The 20,185-nt window shown below is 38.9% G+C and overlaps 3 protein-coding genes across 3 annotated transcripts; 2 read left to right on the top strand and 1 right to left on the bottom strand.

Moving 5' to 3' along the window:
* The first annotated feature begins 403 nt into the window (after window positions 1-403).
* On the top strand, window positions 404-3,280 carry LOC104452930. Its single transcript, XM_010067427.3, has 6 exons — window positions 404-874; window positions 966-1,061; window positions 1,370-1,410; window positions 1,737-1,854; window positions 2,355-2,435; window positions 2,897-3,280. Exons 1-6 carry the CDS (start codon window positions 647-649, stop codon window positions 2,954-2,956), a joined length of 624 nt encoding a protein of 207 aa, XP_010065729.2. The 5' UTR covers window positions 404-646; the 3' UTR covers window positions 2,957-3,280.
* A 932-nt stretch (window positions 3,281-4,212) lies between these two features.
* LOC104452929 (magnesium-dependent phosphatase 1) lies at window positions 4,213-6,708 on the bottom strand. The gene is made up of 4 exons (XM_010067426.3): window positions 6,510-6,708; window positions 5,693-5,864; window positions 4,722-4,838; window positions 4,213-4,552 (listed from the first exon to the last, which is right to left on the bottom strand). Exons 1-4 carry the CDS (start codon window positions 6,617-6,619, stop codon window positions 4,385-4,387), a joined length of 567 nt encoding a protein of 188 aa, XP_010065728.2. The 5' UTR covers window positions 6,620-6,708; the 3' UTR covers window positions 4,213-4,384.
* Window positions 6,709-7,801: 1,093 nt separating this feature from the next.
* Window positions 7,802-17,421, top strand: LOC120295945. Its single transcript, XM_039317574.1, has 7 exons — window positions 7,802-7,822; window positions 10,483-10,563; window positions 13,307-13,531; window positions 13,740-13,817; window positions 14,292-14,378; window positions 14,667-14,745; window positions 17,013-17,421. The coding sequence occupies exons 1-6, from the start codon at window positions 7,802-7,804 to the stop codon at window positions 14,739-14,741; spliced, it is 567 nt and encodes a 188-aa protein (XP_039173508.1). The 3' UTR covers window positions 14,742-14,745; window positions 17,013-17,421.
* The last annotated feature ends 2,764 nt before the right edge of the window (window positions 17,422-20,185 follow it).

The following is a 20,185-nucleotide window of genomic DNA, read 5'->3' as shown; positions in this document are numbered from 1 at the left end:
TATTTCTTTTCTTCTCTTTTCCCTTCTTGCGTTAGCTGTTGATGATGACAATGCTCAGGCCTCTGGCCTCGCCAACCTCTAGAGAGCTTGAAGCTCGTCAGATCTAGCAAGGAGCTCGGCTCGCTCGCCTGTGACCATCGCCATTTTTGAAAATTGGGACACGAGGACAATTGATTTAAAGGGCAAGGTGATCTCCAAAGATAGAACTCCGGGGTACGTATACGGATTCGTATGCGTATACGGTATTTCTAAAAGTGAAGCGCGGTTATTTTTTTTGTTAGCTCTCTCAAATGAAACTCGTGAACCTGTGGGCGGCTGCCACGTGCCAGTTCCCACCAGTTTTGCGACCGGGGGACGTGCCTCTAACCGACTTCCTTGAATGGCAGGTGAAGGTATCTGGCAATACGTTTCGTTCTGAGCCAGAGCTCGAGGAAGAAGAAGACGACGACGACAACCCGGAAAAAGCTCCGCGCTTCCTGATCGAAGCTCGACACGCGCTCCTGCCCAAGATCGCCGGCGGAGATCCGGAGCCGGCGACGTGCGGAGCGCTGCGAACGGTGATGGTTCGAAGCAGTTGAGGGGCGGGCTTTCTAGAGAGCTTGCGAAGGTCTTCTGCGTCGGAGGAGGAGCAGAGAGTTAGAGGGAGATGACGAGACAGTACGAAGAAGACGGAGGAGAGAACTCGCACCCGCCGGAGCTGCAGCCGCAGACGAGCTCCGGGTCGGGTAGCAGTGGTAGGAGGAGGGTCCGGGCGAGGCCCGACCCTTTCCTGGTCGTTTGCCGGTGCTTCAGCGTCGTGACTGCGATCTGCGCCATCCTCTGCATCGCCGTCAATGTCCTCTCCGCCGTCCGCTCCTTCGAGAATGGATACGACGTACCCTCTCTCTCTCTCTATGTGTGTGTTTCTGCTGTTGCTCATTGCCATCTGAATCTAATGGTCGTGCCGGGTCCTGTGTCGTCACTAGGTTTTCGACGGCATATTCCGGTGTTACGCGGTGGTGATAGCGTTTTTCGTCGTGCTCGCGGAGACCGAGTGGGGATTCATTATCAAGTTCTGGAAGGTTGGTCTTGGTTTTTTCCTCTTTGAATCGTCTGGATGCATTTTGAACTGTGGTTTTTGGAAGCGCCCGTGTAAATGTGTGAAAAGTCTGGAAAGAATTGCGCTTGCCGTTCTCTGACTATGCTTTCGTCGATTGGACAAATCTCGTAGCATGAAAACTCTCAGTAAAGATTGATTGCTGGAGTTTGTTAGCTGCTGAGCATGCTCGAGATGGGTTGCCGTTTTCATAGTCTCTGTTTTTGTTCTTGTTGGAGCTTGTACTATCTCTCTGCGCCCCCTGATGAACATATTTGGTGAACGCTTTTTCAGGTATTGGAATATTGGGCTGGGAGGGGCATGCTGCAGATCTTGTATGTACTGTTAAAGACTCCTCCTTTATTTCCTGTGGATTCCTTTAAGTGTCATCTTATGGACCTACTAGATTGACCCACGTTCTGTCATCAATTTCACTCATTCAGACTATGAAATACTAGCATTTTGGAATTGCATTATGGTTGATATAGTCACGGACAGATCAAGTGAAAAATGATGTTTTGTCTAGTCTTGAACATGGTTTTGGTTCGAGCATTGAATAATCTGATTTGCAATATGAAAGTTATTGGAACCTTGCTGTTAAAATTTAGGGTAAACAATCTATATACCTTGTCTTCTGAAATTGTTGTCCCTTTTTAACCAGTGTTGCAGTGATGACAAGAGCTTTCCCAAACTATACTGAGGAGGAGCAAGAGCTTGTTCTTCTTCAGAACATTGCAGCTTATATGCTCCTTGCTTGTGGTGTAGTATATGTTGTTTCGGTAAGGTTATTGCTCTGAACTGGTTGTGATTGTATGCTCAAAGTCCAATTTTGAAATAACATCGGAGGTTTTCCTGAAAATGTGTGGTAGGGTCCTGAATAATGACGTGCAGCAAAGTTGTAGCTTCAGTTAGCATGCTGAAGATTTAATTATATTGTTGTCGAAGTTGACCTTGTTTTTTCCTCTGTGCAACTCAAATTAATCCGAAAAGAAAACTAAAATCCTTTGTGTTATGGGATGGAGATATCTCCCCAAGTGTAGTTAGACCACAGGCCCTTTGTTTCACAACAATTATTTGCAGCTTCTGATCTTACCATGTATTTTTCTAATTATTGTTTAATAACACCTGATGGAGAATCTTTACCAAAAAAAAAAAAAACACCTGATGGAGAATGTGATTCTATTAGTGGACTGGATAAACACAATTTGGTAGTTTCCGTTACATTTGGATCTGATGAATCCAGTGATGCTTAATCGTTTGCTTTGGTATCGATGAACAGGGAATTCTGTGCATAGGCTTGTTGAAACGTTCTCGACAGAAGAAAGAAATATCAAGGGACCAGGCAGTGAAGGACTTGGAGGTGAACAATGTTTTAGTTAGTGCTCATTCTGGCAGTCATTGTGTCATGCTACTAGATGTAGCATTGGCCATATGTGGTCTCTCCACTTGCAGATGATCCTTTCTTATCTTTTACATGATCACTACAGTTCTTTATTTCTTCTAGCACTCACATTCAGAAGCTGACCTGACTATATTGAAACTTACGAACACGATTGGGTTTGCCACTGAAACCACAACATAACTTCATCAGAATCTAGTATATGCCAAGCTGATTTGTTCAATTGAACAATCACTAAAGTTTCCTTTTGGTTTTAGTCTCGGTTTTTGTCTTCTTTGCTGGAGTTCAAAAGTGAAACTTCCTTAAAATAGGGTCAATATTCAGTTGGCTAATTTCACATTAATAGCCTCGTTTTATTTTTCTGCTTTTATTGCTTATTACAGCGAATTTGGGCTGATAACTTATATCTTTTACCATCTTAGGAACTGGAACGGCGCAGGGAAGAACTTGAACAATTGCTTATTGTGGAAACAGCGGCGTGAAGGCACTTTTTTTTGCGTTACTAGCAGGACGTCTTCTTCTCAAACTCCCAATCAAGAGACCAAGGGAAATGATCTCTCTGGATATTCTGACCCGATTCTCATGAGTGTTGCTTTCTTATTTTTGTACTTTTCTCTTTACGGCGATAGTATCATTTTGAACTTTTGTCGAGTGATGTGTGGCAATTGTATGGTTTGTGTAAATCAAAATGTTCTTGATTCTTTTCTAGGATGATCAATCACGGAACAATGATCCTACCCTGTATTTTTCCATCTTCAAAGAATAGTGATCTTGGCAGGCTGAGCAGGAGGTCGCCAAATTTCAGATGCTCGCATAAGCTCTAATTCACTAGAAATCTGGATTATTGTCAGCTGTTAGTGGAAACTTTTTATTAGTCACAATGTGGTATGGTAGCTCATCTTTGCTCGGAACTTGTCCCCTTCTTGTCGACGGTTTCCATGGAAGACATTGCTTTTCTTATCAAAGAGCGAACAAGGGATGAAAGTCACCAGAGTGAAATTTTTCGATGAACAATATGAATAAGTTTGCAGAAGGAAACGAAGGCAAGGGCAGTTTACCTCTGATAACTGGCATTTTCACTAGGATCTATAAAAGCGCATAGAAGGATCATATGGGTAAAGATTCAAGGCTTCAAGGCCAAGATTGTCCTTTTCTCCCAATAGAATGGCCATAAGAAAAGAGAGAGAGAGAGAGAGAGAGAGAGAGAGAGAGAGAGAGAGAGAGATTGCTTATTGCACTTTGATGAACTAATAGAGGCAGCTCAAGGTAAATAATATATGTGGTCACCTGTGCGCACGTGCAAACTAATGGGATCAAAGCAGTGTCTCCTATCATGAGTCCGCAATCTTAAACCTGTCACTTCCAAAACGAGTAGCTTTTATTCCCTTTTGTTGATATGGGGTGAAGTGAATCACAGTGCCTTGGATTTAGTATATCCGTCCATCAAAGATTTCCATAGTTCAAGAAATCATGTTGATATGCAAAAAGAGAGAACCCATCTAGCAGGATCAGAGTAAGAGGCTTGTTGCCGGCACGTCTGAAGGAGATGGTTGTTGCCTCCCCCACCATTTTAAACTTAAACAAAGAAAAGAAATCTACAGTAAGCAAATGCCACAATACCTCACACGTTTTGGAGAAACTCAGAAGACTTTACGGTCATTTGCACTTCAACATTCTTAGTAATCAATGGAAATCCACACCCTATTCCTCTATTCGATATGCAACTTTCAACTCTCTGTTGGAGGAGGAAACTTCCATCTAATGTAATCAATAGGGTGTATAACCACGGTTTTGTCTATTCTATCGGTAAAAGGAATAGTAGCTTACAATGGAATGCAGTTGCAGAGTATAATTTGTCACCATTTTGGTACCTTTTAGATAGAGTACACAGGACCTTACATTCAATTCCGTCACTTCTTCTCAGATGAATCTCCATCTTTGGTGAACTTTGTGCGCCATCTCTGCTTATTCTTCTCAACTGTGTTATAATTCTCGGAGAATTTTGCTAGCCCTTGTCTGAATGCTCCAAGGTTTACACCATTACCGACCAAAATACTTGTTACTCCCATTTTTGAAACCTGCAAAAGTCAAAGGTATATTTCCTCAAATAAGCATGAAGATCCGGTGGCGTTCCACAAAATCCACCATAGAAGCCATAAGAACCAAAAATTAGTTATTGTTCCAAATGCTACCTCCGCAAATAATATAGAACACAGGAATAAACATTTAGTCTAACTAATGAATTACCGCTTCAATATTCCTATCCTCATCGTCAAAGAAAAGCATTGAGTTGAATGGCACCCCTGTCCTTGAATGAATTCTCTGAAAATGCTCAGTCTTGTGTGACCAGCTAGAGAAAATCTCCTGAATAATTGCAAAGAGAAAATTGAGCATATAACAATTTCTCCGATCTATCAATTTATTGTTCTGAATCAGAAAGGTGAAAGACAGACTATGAATAATCCAAATATTGATCCAGAGCAACAAACTCCAATTGCATGACAAAACCACTATGTCTGGTAGAGAAAGTATAACATCATACAAATTTCTCCTAAGGCTACAATTGACAGGGCTATGGTTGCTTGACAAAACCACCTTGATCTACTCTAGGAAAAAATAACATTATAAGCGTTTCTCCTAAAGCTACAATTGGCATGTTGTTATTTCCTATTCCCTTAATAATCAAATGAACAGAGTTAAAGACATGAAAGCTCCAGAACACAAGGTCCCTTGCATGTAGAAATTTACCCCATCTATTAACAAAGAAATATAGTTCTAGATTCCCATATGGATAAGCATGCATATTGGCTGGACTCCATTCAAGCACCAGCAACTCTAACTTCCACAAGGTCTCTCACATATTGTGACACATCTGGTTGACTAAAAACTTCCGCCACTTAGCCAGACAGTTCAATAACATTTTCTAATCCCATTCATCAAAGATTAAGTTTCTCAGATTAAGATAATTTTTCTCTCAAATTTGTCAGAACTTTGATGAGACGAAAGTCATGTAATGATCATACATCACCCATGCCAGATGAATTAATGAAATGCTCTAGCTTGCTTGACCAAAAAGATATCACCATCTAGCCAAATAGTTCAAAAAAATAGAGTAGATACAAATATGTAGAGCAGGGTTGAATTGCCTGATGCTCAAATAACTATGCACACCAGTGAAGGCGGCATAGAGTAGATACAATTATATTCTAAACGCCAACCTGGGCAACAAACATCGACTTCAAGCTAAGTTTCTCCAGAAAAGTCTTGGCTATATCTGGAGTTGGCGATCTGGAAGCAATGGCAACATCAATCCCCTTGTCTTTCAGGGCACAAAGAATACCTTTAGCATGGGGGTAAGGAGAAGGCATTTCGCGTTTGGAGCGACATTCGCTGGGCATCAACAAGAAACCACCATAAGCAAGTCAAGAAGGTTTTACTCACAATGCAAAACACGCATCTAATCAAACGAAAAACAAAGGGCAGCCTAGCACTCAGGATTCACCAAATCTTTGTATTGTACTATCGAAAAGACAGCCTTAGGCCTCAAGGGCGCCAATGAACGCGAAAAAAGAAGAAGAAAAGAGACATTCCAGCTGCAGAAGGGTGTGCAGTTCAACGACATACAGATGTTTCAGAATGAATTAACAAGCTACAAAACACAAATGGTACCGACACCTAATCATATTAAGCTCAAACACCAAAAGATTCAAAGAAGAAAACATCAAGATAAAGAGATGAACTAATTCGCAAGTCACAACCGATGCTGATATCGAATTACGTTTGCCCATCATCCAAAATCAATGCCCATCGACATAAACAAAAACTTTTAACAAGATTAGCGTCCAAGAGCTCAAATTTGACATTTTGCTGCCAACCCAATTCATCCCACGAACGCCTCGTCCGGTCACGACGAATTGACCTTGAAAGGAGGGTTGCGTCCAGAATTTCACGCAGGTACTCGCGATGGAACGATGGCGAATGACGAAAAGAGAAGAACAAGAATAAGGAAAGAGAGGAAGGAAAGAAGGAACGAACCAGTAGAAGGGCCAGAGGGTGTAATCGAGATCGAAGACGACGAGCCTGGGTAGCACCTGGAACATCGCCATCATCTGCAAAGCCTCCTCTTTCACCTTCTCCTCCCCCATTTCTCCTTCTCCCCTTTCTCTCTCACACCTCGATGGGACTCGAATTGGCTGATGGGTGGGCTGCGCCGTGGGGATGCAACCGAAAACCGAACCGCACCAAACCAAAAGTTTGGGGTTTTGGGATTCGATTTTTATTAAAAATCGAAACTTTTTGACTTTTTTTGACCGATTCAGTTTTTATCGATTAAGTGAATCAAATCGATAAAGTTTAAATTATTTCCTTTTTATTTTGTTCTTCTATTAAAAAAATCGAATTTTTGATTATTCCTATTAATTTTATTTTCTCTTTCTTTTTTTCTTATTCTTCATTGGCAAGTCGACGACCACGATGGTAGTCGACGACTAGACCAGCTCTAGAGGTGAGCTGGAGCCTTGCCATAACTCGATAAGACTTAAGCTCGTCCGATTTCAGCAAGGTCAAGCTCGCCCAATTCCGGCGAGCTCGAGCTTGCTAGATTCGGCCACTGGGTGAGGCTCTTGGCCTCGCCACAAGTTGGAAAGTCTCAAGATCATCAGAATCTAGCAAGGCTCGAGCCTTGTTGGCGCCAACATGGACAACGACCGGCCAATGAAGGAGAAGAAAAATAAATAACAAGAAAAAGAAAGATAAGGAAAATAATTAAAAAACTAAAAAATTGATTTTTTTAAATAAAAAATTATTGAAAGGAGTGCATGTAGAAAAAAAACAGAAATTAAAACAAAAGCAAGAACCGAACCGAACCATAATTTTGGTTTTGGTTTGGATTGGATTTTAGTTCAGTTCAATTAATTTCCTTATTGATTAGTTATTTTTTAAAAATCGAATCGAACCAAACCACCTACACCCCTATTGTGTTGTATCAAGTCCTGCGACTAAGGTAAATTTATCCTAACTTTTCTTCGATATTTAATAAGGAAAAATTCCAAATAAAGTCAGTCGCCATTATTTTTTCAAATTATGGCTTGAAGTGGAAAATATTTTAAATAAAGGCTCAAAGTGCCTTCATTTTTTAAATAAGTACCTAAAGTAAATATTGTGTCAAATAAAAGTTTGAACTCACAAGTTGTGAAGGATAATTTCATCTTTTAAAAAATTTCTTTTTTTCTTTATTTTATTCGTAAAAAACTAAATAAAACAAAAAATTTTAAAAATAAAAAACAAATAAAAAGGGGAAAACACAAGGGGAAGGCTCCCTCTCGCCAATGGCTATCGCCCCATCAGCGGTAGGGCAACAACAATAGCTAGTGGGGTCACTAGCACCTAAGCGAAGGCTAGTGACCCTTGCCAACTGAAGGCGAGGGCTCACTAGCCCTCACTAAAGATGAGAGAGGGCGGCAACCTTCTCCCAAATCTAGGCAAATGTTGTTAGCCCTTGCACCAGCTTAGCAGCCCTTGCCTAGGGTCCTTGGACCTCGTCACCTAGGTTTGGAGGCGCTAGGCAAGGGCCAGCAATCCTCGCCCAAATGAGGGCAAGTGGTGGCAACCCTCACCCAAATCTAGGAGAGGGTTGCTGCCCCCTCCCGTCCTTGGCTAGAGCTAGCGGGTCCTTGCCTCCAATCAGTAGGGGTTGTTGGCCCTCACCCAAGCGCTAGTGACCCCAATGACTGTTGCCGTCGCCCCATTGGCGATGGGGTGGCAGCCATAAGTGGGAGGGAGCCCTCCTGCTTGTGTGTTCCCCTTCTTTAAAAAAAAAAAACTTCTTTTTAAGTTTTAACATAATTAAATTTAAATTAAATTGTGTTTAGACAAAAAAAATAATAAATACCCCTTGATCGGTCGGAATTTTTTGCTGACAGCCGAGCCAACGAGGTTAGGTCCTTAGTTGAAATAGTCATAACCACTTTGAGCCCTTATTTGAAACAAAATCTATATCAACCTCTTATTTGAGAAAATAAGAGTACTTTAAGCCATTTTTTTGGAATTTTCGCTTTAATGGGGTTAATACCACGAAAAATTCCAACCGGTACACTTGTAATGAATTTACCTCAACATAGTTTTTATTTATTTATTATTTTCAAAGACCCAAAACTGATATATCTTTGACAAATTCACCATATATGGCAACAAAAAAGCCTAAACTAGTACACTATAACATATTTATTCCATTTTTTTTATTAACAAAAGCCCCAAATTTATACCCTCAGTTAAATTAGATCAATATCATAAAAAGTACAAAATCGATACATCTATGACAAACGAATAGTAAAATCTCAAACTAATATATCGGTCAATTGCCATATGTTATCCAACTTGGTAATTTAAAAATAAAATTTAACGGAAACTAATAGAGAATAAATTTGTCACCAATAAATTAATTTGGGGTAAAGTTGTCAAATGTGTATTGTTTAGGGTTTTTAGTTGTTAAAAAATTAGTTTGGAATAAATTTGTCACCGGTGTACTAATTTGGAGTTTTTCGTGCTATTAACCATTTTTAATATGAACTCTTAACTTTATTTTTATATTTTGACAAAGAAAATTATTTTTATTAAAATTAACATTTGAATATGTTATTTCCTAAAAAATAAATAATTTAAAAAATATTTCCTTAAAAGTAATAACTTCTACCTTCTCTCTTTATGGGAGCTAATTAGTTTATGAGCCAATAAGATGATTTTATCCCAAATACTTAATAGGTTCTCTTAACCTTTTTTTTTTTTATTGGATCCCACCTTTGAACTTTAAAAATTCGCTAATTGTAATCATTTCATTAAGTATATTGCTATATCACATTTATTTTTCTAAGAGAAAGTGATACAAATGATCCTTAAACTTTGATTTAATATGCAATATGATTCTCAAACTTTTAATTTGTTTAATATGGTCCATGAACTTTTAATTTGTTCAACATACTCAATTTATTCCTTATATTATATGAAAATGTATAAGGTCGTCCCTAAGGGAAAGTGACACAAATGATTCTTAACTTTAATTTAATATGCAATATGGTCCTTAAACTTTTAATTTGTTTAATATGATCTATGAACTTTTAATTTGTTCAATGTGTTCAATTTAATTCCTAAGTTATATGAAAATGTATAAGGTCGTCCCTAATCTTGAATTATTAAAAGGATGACACTTTACATTTTCATATTGCTCAAACACTACATTTTCATCTCTCTCTCTCTCTCTCTCTCTCTCTCTCGGAGTGAGAGATGGGTGATCTTAACAATATTTAATTGTACACTTATAAAAATAAATGAACGAATAGTATTTTTATCGTCTACGAAAATATTTAGACATAAATTATTATCAATAATAAATTTTTTTAATTAACTAATTATTTCAAACAATACAAATGATCATATTAAATATAATATTTTAAAAAATGAAATAAATGAAACCTAATTGTAATTTATTCATTAAATTATCGCTATATTACATTTATTTTTTCTAATATGAACTGCCACGTTGGCACAAATTGGGGCTAGAATGATGACGTCGGCTGACGTGTTATCTTCTCAAGCCGGTTAATTTTCCTTTTGTATTTTTCCATCAAAATCTAAAGTACAAATCCAATTTAAAAATATTACCAAAACAGTTAGCATCACTTAGCATCCCTGAGGATGGAATTATACTGTTTTCAAAGTTGACCTCGGTTTTTCCTCCGTGCAACTCAAATTAATCCGAAAAGAAAACTAAAATCCCGTAGTGTTGTGGGATGGAGATTCCCCAAATGTAGTTAGCCCACAGGCCCTTCGTTTCACGACAATTATTTGCAGCTTCCTATCGTATCATCTGTTTTCCATATTATGGTTTAATAACATCTGATGAAGAATGTGATCCTATTGGTGGACTGGATTAACACAATTTTGTAGTTTCCATTACTTTTGGATCCGAGCAATAGAGTGATGCTTAATCTTTTGCTTTGGTATTGATGAACAGGGAATTCTGTGCATAGGCTTGTTGAAACGTGCTCGACGGAAGAAAGAAATATCAAGGAAGCAGGCGGTGAAGGACTTGGAGGTAAACAATGTTTCGGTTAGTGCTCATTCCGGCAGTCATTGTAATCATGCTATTAGATGTAGCATTGGCCATACGTGGTCTCACCACTTGCGGATGATCCTTTCTTATCTCGTACATGATCACTGCAGTTCTTAATTTCCTCTAGCACTTGCATTCAGAAGCTGACATGACTCTACTAAAACTTACGGACACGATTGGCTTTGCCACTGAAACCACAACGTAACTTCATCAGAATCTAGTACATGCCAAGCTGATTTGTTCAACTGAACAAGCACTAAGGTTTCCTTTTGGTTTTTTAGCATTGGTTATTGTCTTCTTTGCTGGAGTTCAAAAGCGAAACTTGCTTTAAAGGAGGTCAATATTCAGTTGGCTAATTTCACATTGCCTTGTTTTATTTTTCTGCCTTATTGCTTATTACAGTGAATTTGGGCTGATAACTTATATCTTTTACCATCTGAGGACCTGGAACGGCATAGGGAAGAACTTGAACAATTGCTTATTGTGGAAACGGCGTGCAGGCACTTTTTTTTTGCATTACTAGCGGGGTGTCTTCTTCTCGAAGTCCCAATCAAGAGACCAAGGAAAATGATCTTTGTGGATATTCTGACCTGATTCTCATGAGTGTTGCTTTTCTTATCTTTGTACTTTTCTTACCATGGCGATAGTATCGCTCTTTCCTTCTTAAACTTTTGTCGAGTGATGTTTGGCGGTTGTATAGTTTGTGTAAATCAAAATGTTCTTGATTCTTTTCTAGGATGATGAATTACGAAACAATGTATTTGTCATAATTCCTACTCTGGAGTTTTCCATCTTCAAACGATAGTGATCTTGGCAGGCCGGGCGGGGCTGCTGAATTTCAAACGTTAGCGTAAGCTCTAATTCACTAGAATTCTGGGTTATTGTCAGCTGTTAATGGAAACTTTTCATTAGTCACTATGTGGTATGGTAGCTCATCTTAGCTTGAAATTCGTTTCCTTTTTGTCAATGGTTTCCATGGAACACATTGCTTTTTCATATCAAAGAGTGAACGAGGGATCAAAGTCACCAGAGTGGGATTTTTCGATAAGCACTATGAATAAGGTTGCAGATGGAAACGAAGGCAAGGCCAGTTTACCTCCAATAAGTTGCATATTTAACAGGATCTATAAAAGTGCGTAGAATGATTATATAGGTACAGATTCAAGGCTTCAAGGCCAAGTTTGTCCTTCTTTTCCAATGGAATGGCCACAGAGAGAGAGAGAGAGAGAGAGAGAGAGAGAGAGAGAGAGAGAGATTCCTTGTTGCACTTCGATGAACTGATAAGAGGCAGCTCAAGGTAAATCATATATGTGGTCACCTGCACACACGCGCAAACTAAGGGGACCAAGGTGGTATTTCCTATCATGACTCCACAATCTTAAACCTGTCACTTTCAAAACAAAGTAGCTTTTGTCCCCTTTTTGTCAAATATGGGGTGAAGTGAATCACAGTGCTTTGGATTTAGTATATCTCCATCAAAGATCTCACATTGATATGCAAAAGAGAAAACCTATCTAGCAGGATTAGAGTAAGAGGGGGAGAAATCTACAATAAGCAAATACCACAAAACCTCACACGTTTTGGACATACTCAGAATGACTTTATTGTCATTTGCACTTCCACATTGTGAGTAACCAATGGAAATTCACACCTGAGTAGTCCTCCATTCAACATGCAACTTTCAACTTTCTGTTGGAGGAAATTTCCATCTAATGTAATCAATAGGGTATAACCCACGGTTTCATCTATTCTATGTAAAAGGAATATTGTACTGTAATGCAATTCGGAAGTGTAACGGTCGCCATTTCGGCATACCTTATAGATAGAGTTGGGCGAGGCCGCCCTCGTCGTGACTGGTGCCGACCATGACCGAGGCCGGTGACCGGCCAAAAGAAGAAAAAAAGAATAAAAAGGAAAATTAAAATTAAAAAATTAAAAGAAACAAGAAACAAAACATAAATTTACCAAATATGTTTCTATTATTTTTTATTCCGGAACAAGTTTACCAAACGCATTTTTCTGGTCAAAAGTTGTTCCCGAAACAGAAACACAAACAAACGCGCCCGGAATAGAAATACAAACAAATGGGCCCTAAATAATTGCAAATCGAGACTTAAAATTAAACACAAAGATTCAGATTTTGTTTATTTCATGGGAAATTAATGACTTAGAAAGTATTTTATTCTAAAAATAATCACTTATATCACTTTAAATAATTAGTTAATGAAAAATATTTGCATTATCAATAACAATTCATATTATTTTCATGGATGATGAAAATATTTTACAAATTATATATTTTTCGCGAAATAAATGCACTCTAAAATTACATCTCTTATATCCCGTCCAAGTTCAGACTCTAGCGGTCTAGAGTTCACGGGTCCCGCAATGAATGACTATCGTCCTCACTCACTAGCAATGACTAGTAAAAGTTTGAATAGTTTCAGACATTTTTATCACCGTATCCAAAGTTGAACATTAATTAAATTAGGAGGCATGATGAGGCCATGAGAATAAGCTTTTGCATGGATAAGTTCTCGTCTATTTTGACGCGTAAAATAAATCCAATTCTATCCATAATATTTAAATAATACAAAAAAAGAAACGCTCTACAAAATTTAAAGTAAGATCTTTTGATTGAGATTGAGTTTGATTTTGAAACACCATTGGAGATACACTCACTTGTGATTGGCTACAAATTAAATTATCTTTTCCATTATTCTAGCTAACCGGGATTCTCAAACATTATAATGCTAATTTAAAACTTCTCGAACCATCTCACATCTCTCTCTCTCTCTCTCTCTCTCTCTACATCTCCGAGTTGACTCGCCGGAGCACGGCCGCGCCATGGGAGTCCCCGCCTTCTATCGGTGGCTCGCCGATCGGTACCCAAGCTCAATCGCCGACGTCGTCGAGGATCATCCATCCGTGCTTTCACCCCGACGGCAGGGTACGTGCGTGCGTTCGTTCCTTCTAGGTCCTTTGATCAGATCACTATTATGCGTGGCAGCAAGCAATCGCAAACTAAGATGTTCACAACTTTTCGCCTAACAGAGACACGATTTCATGCTAACCTGGTGGTTTTCCTTGGGTTTATTCTGTGTGCTCACTAATTATGCGGACTTAGAATGCTCATTGTGCATCTTTCTGTTCATCAGGGTGCTATCAATTTACTGGTGATGGTTTATAGGAGGGGGTTTACTGCCATGGGAGGTTACCTTACTGAAGCAGGCGAGGTAGTTTCATTATGCATCCTTTGATATGCAGTTTCCAGTTGGGTAATGTTGTGGTTGGATGATGAATTCGTGGGTTGGTTGCACTAATACTAGTTGTTCGGGTTACATGTTCTTGTTTGTTGAAGAGTTTATTTCTTCTTTAGGATGTGGTTTCCACAAGGCTTTTCTAGTTATTTTTAGCTGCCATAACTATTTTCTGTCAGTATGTTTTTGGAAAGACATTTTCTATTTTGCGTTTTTTTCTTATATTTTTGTTTTAACTCTTGCAAATTTGATTTTATTTAGTGAACACCTCAAATCAGTTGGTATATGCAGAGTCTATTTTTTCATATATATATATTTTAAGGTTTTGGTAGAAAATCCAACAAATCCTAGTTTGTGATGGTTGTGTGAATCCATTAGTCTATTCATTTCTTGTAAAATTTAATGTATTGACAATCTTTGATGAGGAGTTTTAATTTCTTTCGTGTCCAGGTCATGTTAGACAGAGTAGAACATTTTATCCACTCTGTTGCTGTCTACGAATATCAAAATTTTCAGAAGCAGGCTCGCATACAGCAGGTAACTTTGGTCATTTACGAATGCTATAAATTCAATCTGTTTGTAAGGCAGCATGTGATGGAGAATTCGAAGAATGATTCAAATTCTTTCAGTTTCTTTTGGTGTTATTCGTGGAACAAGTGGAGTGGAAATAGATTTTTTTATTTTTTATTTTTTAATTCCATTGAAAATAGTCGTTCAGGACTCATAATCAATTAAAGCACGTGACACTTTTAGTACGGACTAGTGAGTACAATACATATGCTAGCAGTCGGTCCTATTTAACTTTATGCTCAACATTTTCTCTAGGCATTGGAGAATAATGAAGAAATGAGATCTAGATCAAGAAGAGTCATCAGAAGAATTACAAAGTCCAGTTGTTGACAAGGTATGCAAAGAGTTGATTTTCTCCTTTACTTGTGTGGTAATTGAATATCTTCTGTTTTGCACTTTCAGTTGATCAAAGGCAATTGATATGGGGCAAGTCATAGTTTCTGTAATCAATAAAGATGATGTGGTTTTGTTTGGGCGGGGACTATCATTAAGTTTGATTTTGTTCTCTGATTGTAGGTTGGGATTTAATAAAGAGATCAGGTGCACTGAAAAGATGTGCACTTAACAAGTTGAACGAATCAATCTTTAAGTGGCTCCTTTTATATCTTCCTAGCTTTGGTTACTCCGACCTCTCTGTTCAATAGATTTTAGCATTATTTAACTCTTGCGCTGTCTAACTGAAAGCATAGTCTTATATGATGAGTGATGTCTTATGGACTCCAGTGTGTACCATACATGAGCTTAAATGGTGTTGACGCTACTCTTTTTGGGGGCCAGAGTATTTCTGCTATGTTCATTTTTCTTGTGTCCGTTTTTTTTTTATGGGGAGGAGGGGGCGCTGAGCTGATGGGAGAAGCTAAGTTTCACACAGTGTACCATTGAACTGTGATTCTTTTTTCCGTATGCTCTTAAGTGAACATTTTATGAGTGAAGATACCATTTTTTAAGTGTTCTGAAGAGAATGGTCTACCTTTTACATATTTTGAGTAGTCAGATAAATTGAAAAGTTTGACTTTTTGATGTGTTATTTTGTGGATGAATTATAATATCTCAAAGGAAACATGAGAAGCTTTACGAGCTAAATAATCAATTCTTGAGTTTGATACACTATGGTTTGGAATCAGGTTAGATTAAGGGAGCCTGGATACAAGGAAAGGTATTATGCAGAGAAATTTCATGTGTCAACTCCTGAGGAGATAGAGAGAGTTAAGAAGGAAACGGTAATTTTTTTCTTTGTATCTTGAAGCATTCAGTTTACTTACTTTAATATCAGTATTATTTCTCATAATTATTTTGCTTTTATTTCGTCTTGTTTGTCTTGGTAACTTAATATATATTTGTTTTACAGTGTTCTGTGCTTACTCTCCTTGATTTTAATTATTGTGATTATTTGTGGCATTGATTTAGTTTGTTTGGATGGTAAAGCAGTCTTTAGACTCTGAATCTCTTAATAGCAGTTCCTTTACATTTAGATGTCTACTTTTATTGCAAATCTGTGTGGATGTGGAAGTTATGTAGCTTTGAGGAGCTGTAACTGTGTTCTTTTAAATAGGAAAGACATTGATAATTCCTTTTTCTGATATGAATCAAGAGGAAGTTCTTTTACGTTAATTTTTCATAGGAAGTGTTCCTTTTATGGAGATTGATTTATTTAGGAGTATACCTGATAGTTTTCACAGCCAATGTTTTGCTTGGTGATTTCTATGGAAGAAGGATCTGAATAGCATTTAGTCAACTGCATTTGGACTTCGGATGAGGCTAATTTATTCTTCTGCTTATCTTAGACAATTTTAAGTATGACAGTTAGATATTCTGGAAGAAATGTTGCTATTAGGGCATTAGCTTTTCTTTTTATTGTTGGGTAAAAGGGTATGGGTCAACTAAGCTGGAATGTTCTGATGCCAGGAACTAAGCTGGAACATTCTGGCTCCATCATTTGTTCAAAATGGTTTTGGTGAACTAAGCTGGTACCATCTGAATCCTACTAGAGCAAATAGATGTTTTGACGTATCTCAAGTAGATGCTTATGTGGTTGCATTTGGTCTTTGCATGGTTCAAATGCATATGCCACTAGGTACCGAATTTGAGCGTGATAGAAAAGAGTGGCGGTTTCCTTGTGACTTGATATTTTTGTGGGTACGATACTTGGAGGATTTTTCATGTTGACAGTGCCTATCTTTCGCATTGTAAATATATGTCATGGACTTATTAATTGGATGAGTTCTCGTTGTCAGAAGCTTCGGTTTCACTTCAGTTCCTCATTCCAGATTGTGTGGCTTCTTCAATATATTTGCCCTTGGAAAAATGTTAATTTCTCTTGTTTGTGAAGTCCTAGAATGCTATTATCTTACTACCTCTTTAGCATCGTAAAGATATATCATGGACTTATCAATTGGATGATTTCCTCATTGTCAGATGCTTCAGTTTCGGCCGCAGTTCCTTCTCATAGATTGTGTGGCCTCATCAGTACATTTGCCCTTGGATAACTGTTATTTCTTTTGTTTGTGAAGTTCTCAATTGCTAGTATTTTCCTATCTGTCTAATTATTACAACTGCAGTTTTGTATCGAGGTTAATGGTTGATGGCATTTCTACTTTGCAGGTTTTGAAATACGTCAAAGGTTTACGTTGGGTCTGTTGGTATTATTACCAAGGTGTTCGATCCTGGCAACGGTGAGTTTTACCATTAAGGTCTGCAAGAAACAATACTAATCCATCTTGACGTGCCTTTTAATAGCAATTATCCGATTCCATTGCCTAGAATGTGCTTATAAACTGTGTGTATTGGACGGTACTTTGAAGACCTCCTACTGGGATATTTAGCAAAGATCTTGTTATTTTGTTTAGTCAGATGAATCCTGCATGCTTCATTTTCTGGGTAGCTTTACTCGAAATGTATTGAATAACCATACTATGATTTCCCTACTGTCAGTGCTACTGTTAAGTTGCAATTTGGTTTTCATGCTACACTAGTTTTTATTAGCCTATTTTTTATATCTGAATTATTGAAAGTTGTATACATGCTTGTTCAAGTACTATCCATTCCATCATGCTCCATTTGCTTCTGATCTCGAGGATTTAGCTGGCCTGGAGATCACATTCTTCTTGGGAGAGCCTTTCAAACCATTTGATCAGCTCATGGGAACCTTACCATCTGCAAGGTTTTTTTTTGTTTTCTTCTGCTTTTGAAAATACTAGGGACCGTTATATTAGTCCTTTTTGTACTTCAAATTTTCTTTTTAGACTGCTCGTATCTAGTGTACAGTGCAAGTGCTCTGCCAGAACAGAACAGAAAATTAATGACGAGAGAGGGGAGGGGGGTACTCGCACGACTTGCCATTCGAGTTGAGTGCCGGCTTCCCAATTCCACCCTCTTGGTTGAGAGGAATGCAATACTTTCCTCCCATTATTGGCCTCTTCCCAAACCGGTTGCTATCTCTATTGGCACAAACCGCGACCCAAATGCGGCAGCCCATTCGTTTAGATTCCTCTCTATCAGTTGGGCCCTCTTGTACAACTCATCATATTCTTTGAGATTCAGTGGTACTAGCGGGTCCTTGATCTCTGACCTTAGACCATCTTTGAACCTCTTCACCCTGTCTATCGGGTCCTCAATTAGCCTCAGTGCATACTTGGACAACTCAGCAAACTTTGCTTCATATTGGTCCACGAACATTTGACTTTGACGAAGATGTTGGAACTTGGCCATTTTCTGCTCTCGCACACAATTTGAAATGTACTTTCCGTAGAAGGCCTCAACGTAGGCATCCCACTGGGACCGTACTTTCGAGAAATACTCTTCATTTGGTGGCTTCCCACAAAGTACTCACGTTACCTTGTAACTGGTAGACAGTCAAGGCTACCTTGTCTTCTTCAGAGCATCTCAGCAGTGTGAAGACTTTCTCTAGTTCTCAGATCCAGAAGGTTACATCTTATGGATCGCTCGCTCCAGTGAACCTTGGTGGTTTTAGTTTCAGGAACTACTCCACCAGCTTATGCATGAGTTGTTCACCATTCCCATTTCATGGTGGGACTTTAGCAAGTGCGATAGCAGTAGCAGTAACTTGGTTTTGAGCTTGCTAACCGATTATATTCCCTAGAGTTTCTAACGCTTGCACAGTCCCATCCAACCTAAGATCACCTGGTGCTCCTTTGTTAGCACCAGCTTGAGGTGGTACTCTTCCCCCAGTACTAGTCAAAGTTGATGCTTTACCTCTAGCACTCGCTCATCTCGGTGCCCTTCCTCTGGCACCTGTCACAGCTACTATAGCCCTTCTTCAAGGGGCTATTTGCTCAGGATCTCTCATCTCGCAGGGGTGAATTTCTCCCATATATTTTGAACGTGATGTGGAAACGGGGTTAGGTATTTCGGACTGTTTTGATGTTATAGGGTCCTCCCTTAGATATAGAGAAAAAGAACCCTAAATAGGATTCTCCAGATGCTGATTCTAGTGTGGAACAAACCTATCCTGAATAGGTAACCTGCAGGTTGGACTAGTATCCTACAGGCAGGATGTTGAATCTTTAGGTTTCATGCTCATCCTCCTACACCCTAGCCCTACCTGCTTGAACAATACCCTTAGGCTGAGATATAAGGGATTCTTGTAAGCCTGGCTTCTTTTTATCTAAATAAACAATACTAAGATTGGAGTGAACCGGGCGTTGTTTTTACCATGAAATAAGCTTCCATATTTTATTTACCCTAAAGATTACCTATATGGTCTGAGGACCTTTTTTCTGAAACATACTTTCCAATTCTAACACGGAATTAGAATCGAGTGATCCGTACAAAATAATCAATCAATCACAAGCATAAGGAAAATGCTTTTCCTACTAACTATTCCATAACCCATTGCCCTTATCACTCTAGACATTGACTAGGCTCGATACCATTTCGGGCAGGGGATGTCATGCCTCGAATCCCGAGTACGTGCACATCTCTCGGCGATCGATTAGAAATGCAATGTCATAGGATGCGTCGTCGACCCATTCTTTTAATATTTCGATTAAACGCATGCAGAAGCGAATTAAATACACACCCAGTCAACCATAAGAAATAGGGATAGTACAAACACAACAATTTTTCACAAACTGTGATTTAGTCATTAATAGGTTAACCCAAGGAGTATGATATGTACAAACTTACTACAAAAACGACTCCTACATGACCTACTAACAACAAAGGTCAAGGTCGGGGTTAAATTCCACTTTCACAACCTATACAAGCTCCTACAATATCCACTCTAATACCCAGGCGCAAAATTGTGCATGACGTCAGGTGGTTCCTGCTCCCCGGGCCCCTTCGGCTTAGAATCCAGATTCATGACACCGTCAGGAGTGTCGATGTCTATGGGATCGTCTCCTGGTCCATCCATGTATCCGATGGGCATCCCATCAAAGGAGACCAATCCTATCGCCGTGGCTACCACATCTGCTCAATTGTTTGCGCATCGCTCAGGGAGGACTTTTTTCGAGGCCTCCAATCATACAGGACAAGCTATTTTCTCCCATAAGAATCATTCGGAGTTCGAATCCTTCAATGGTTGTAACCTTTGGGTGTTATCTCCTATCAATGATAGTTATTGTGTTTAGTCTAATTGGCATCTCATCTAAAAGTCGTGCATGGACAAGGTTTACTCTGTGACGTGGGTGGCTTAATATTATCCATGGTCACATTCTCGATGCCTATGGTCATGCGCAAAGAAGGAGAAACAGAGGATGGAAAGATCGCATATACTCATGTAGAAGAGGGAGTTGCAGTCGTTGCATGGTCGG

The sequence above is a fragment of the Eucalyptus grandis genome, chromosome 7 (assembly GCF_016545825.1).
Source record: "Eucalyptus grandis isolate ANBG69807.140 chromosome 7, ASM1654582v1, whole genome shotgun sequence".
Lineage (NCBI taxonomy): Eukaryota > Viridiplantae > Streptophyta > Magnoliopsida > Myrtales > Myrtaceae > Eucalyptus > Eucalyptus grandis.
Note: the sequence above shows the minus strand (reverse complement) of the source record. Positions and strands in the feature narration are given on the sequence as shown.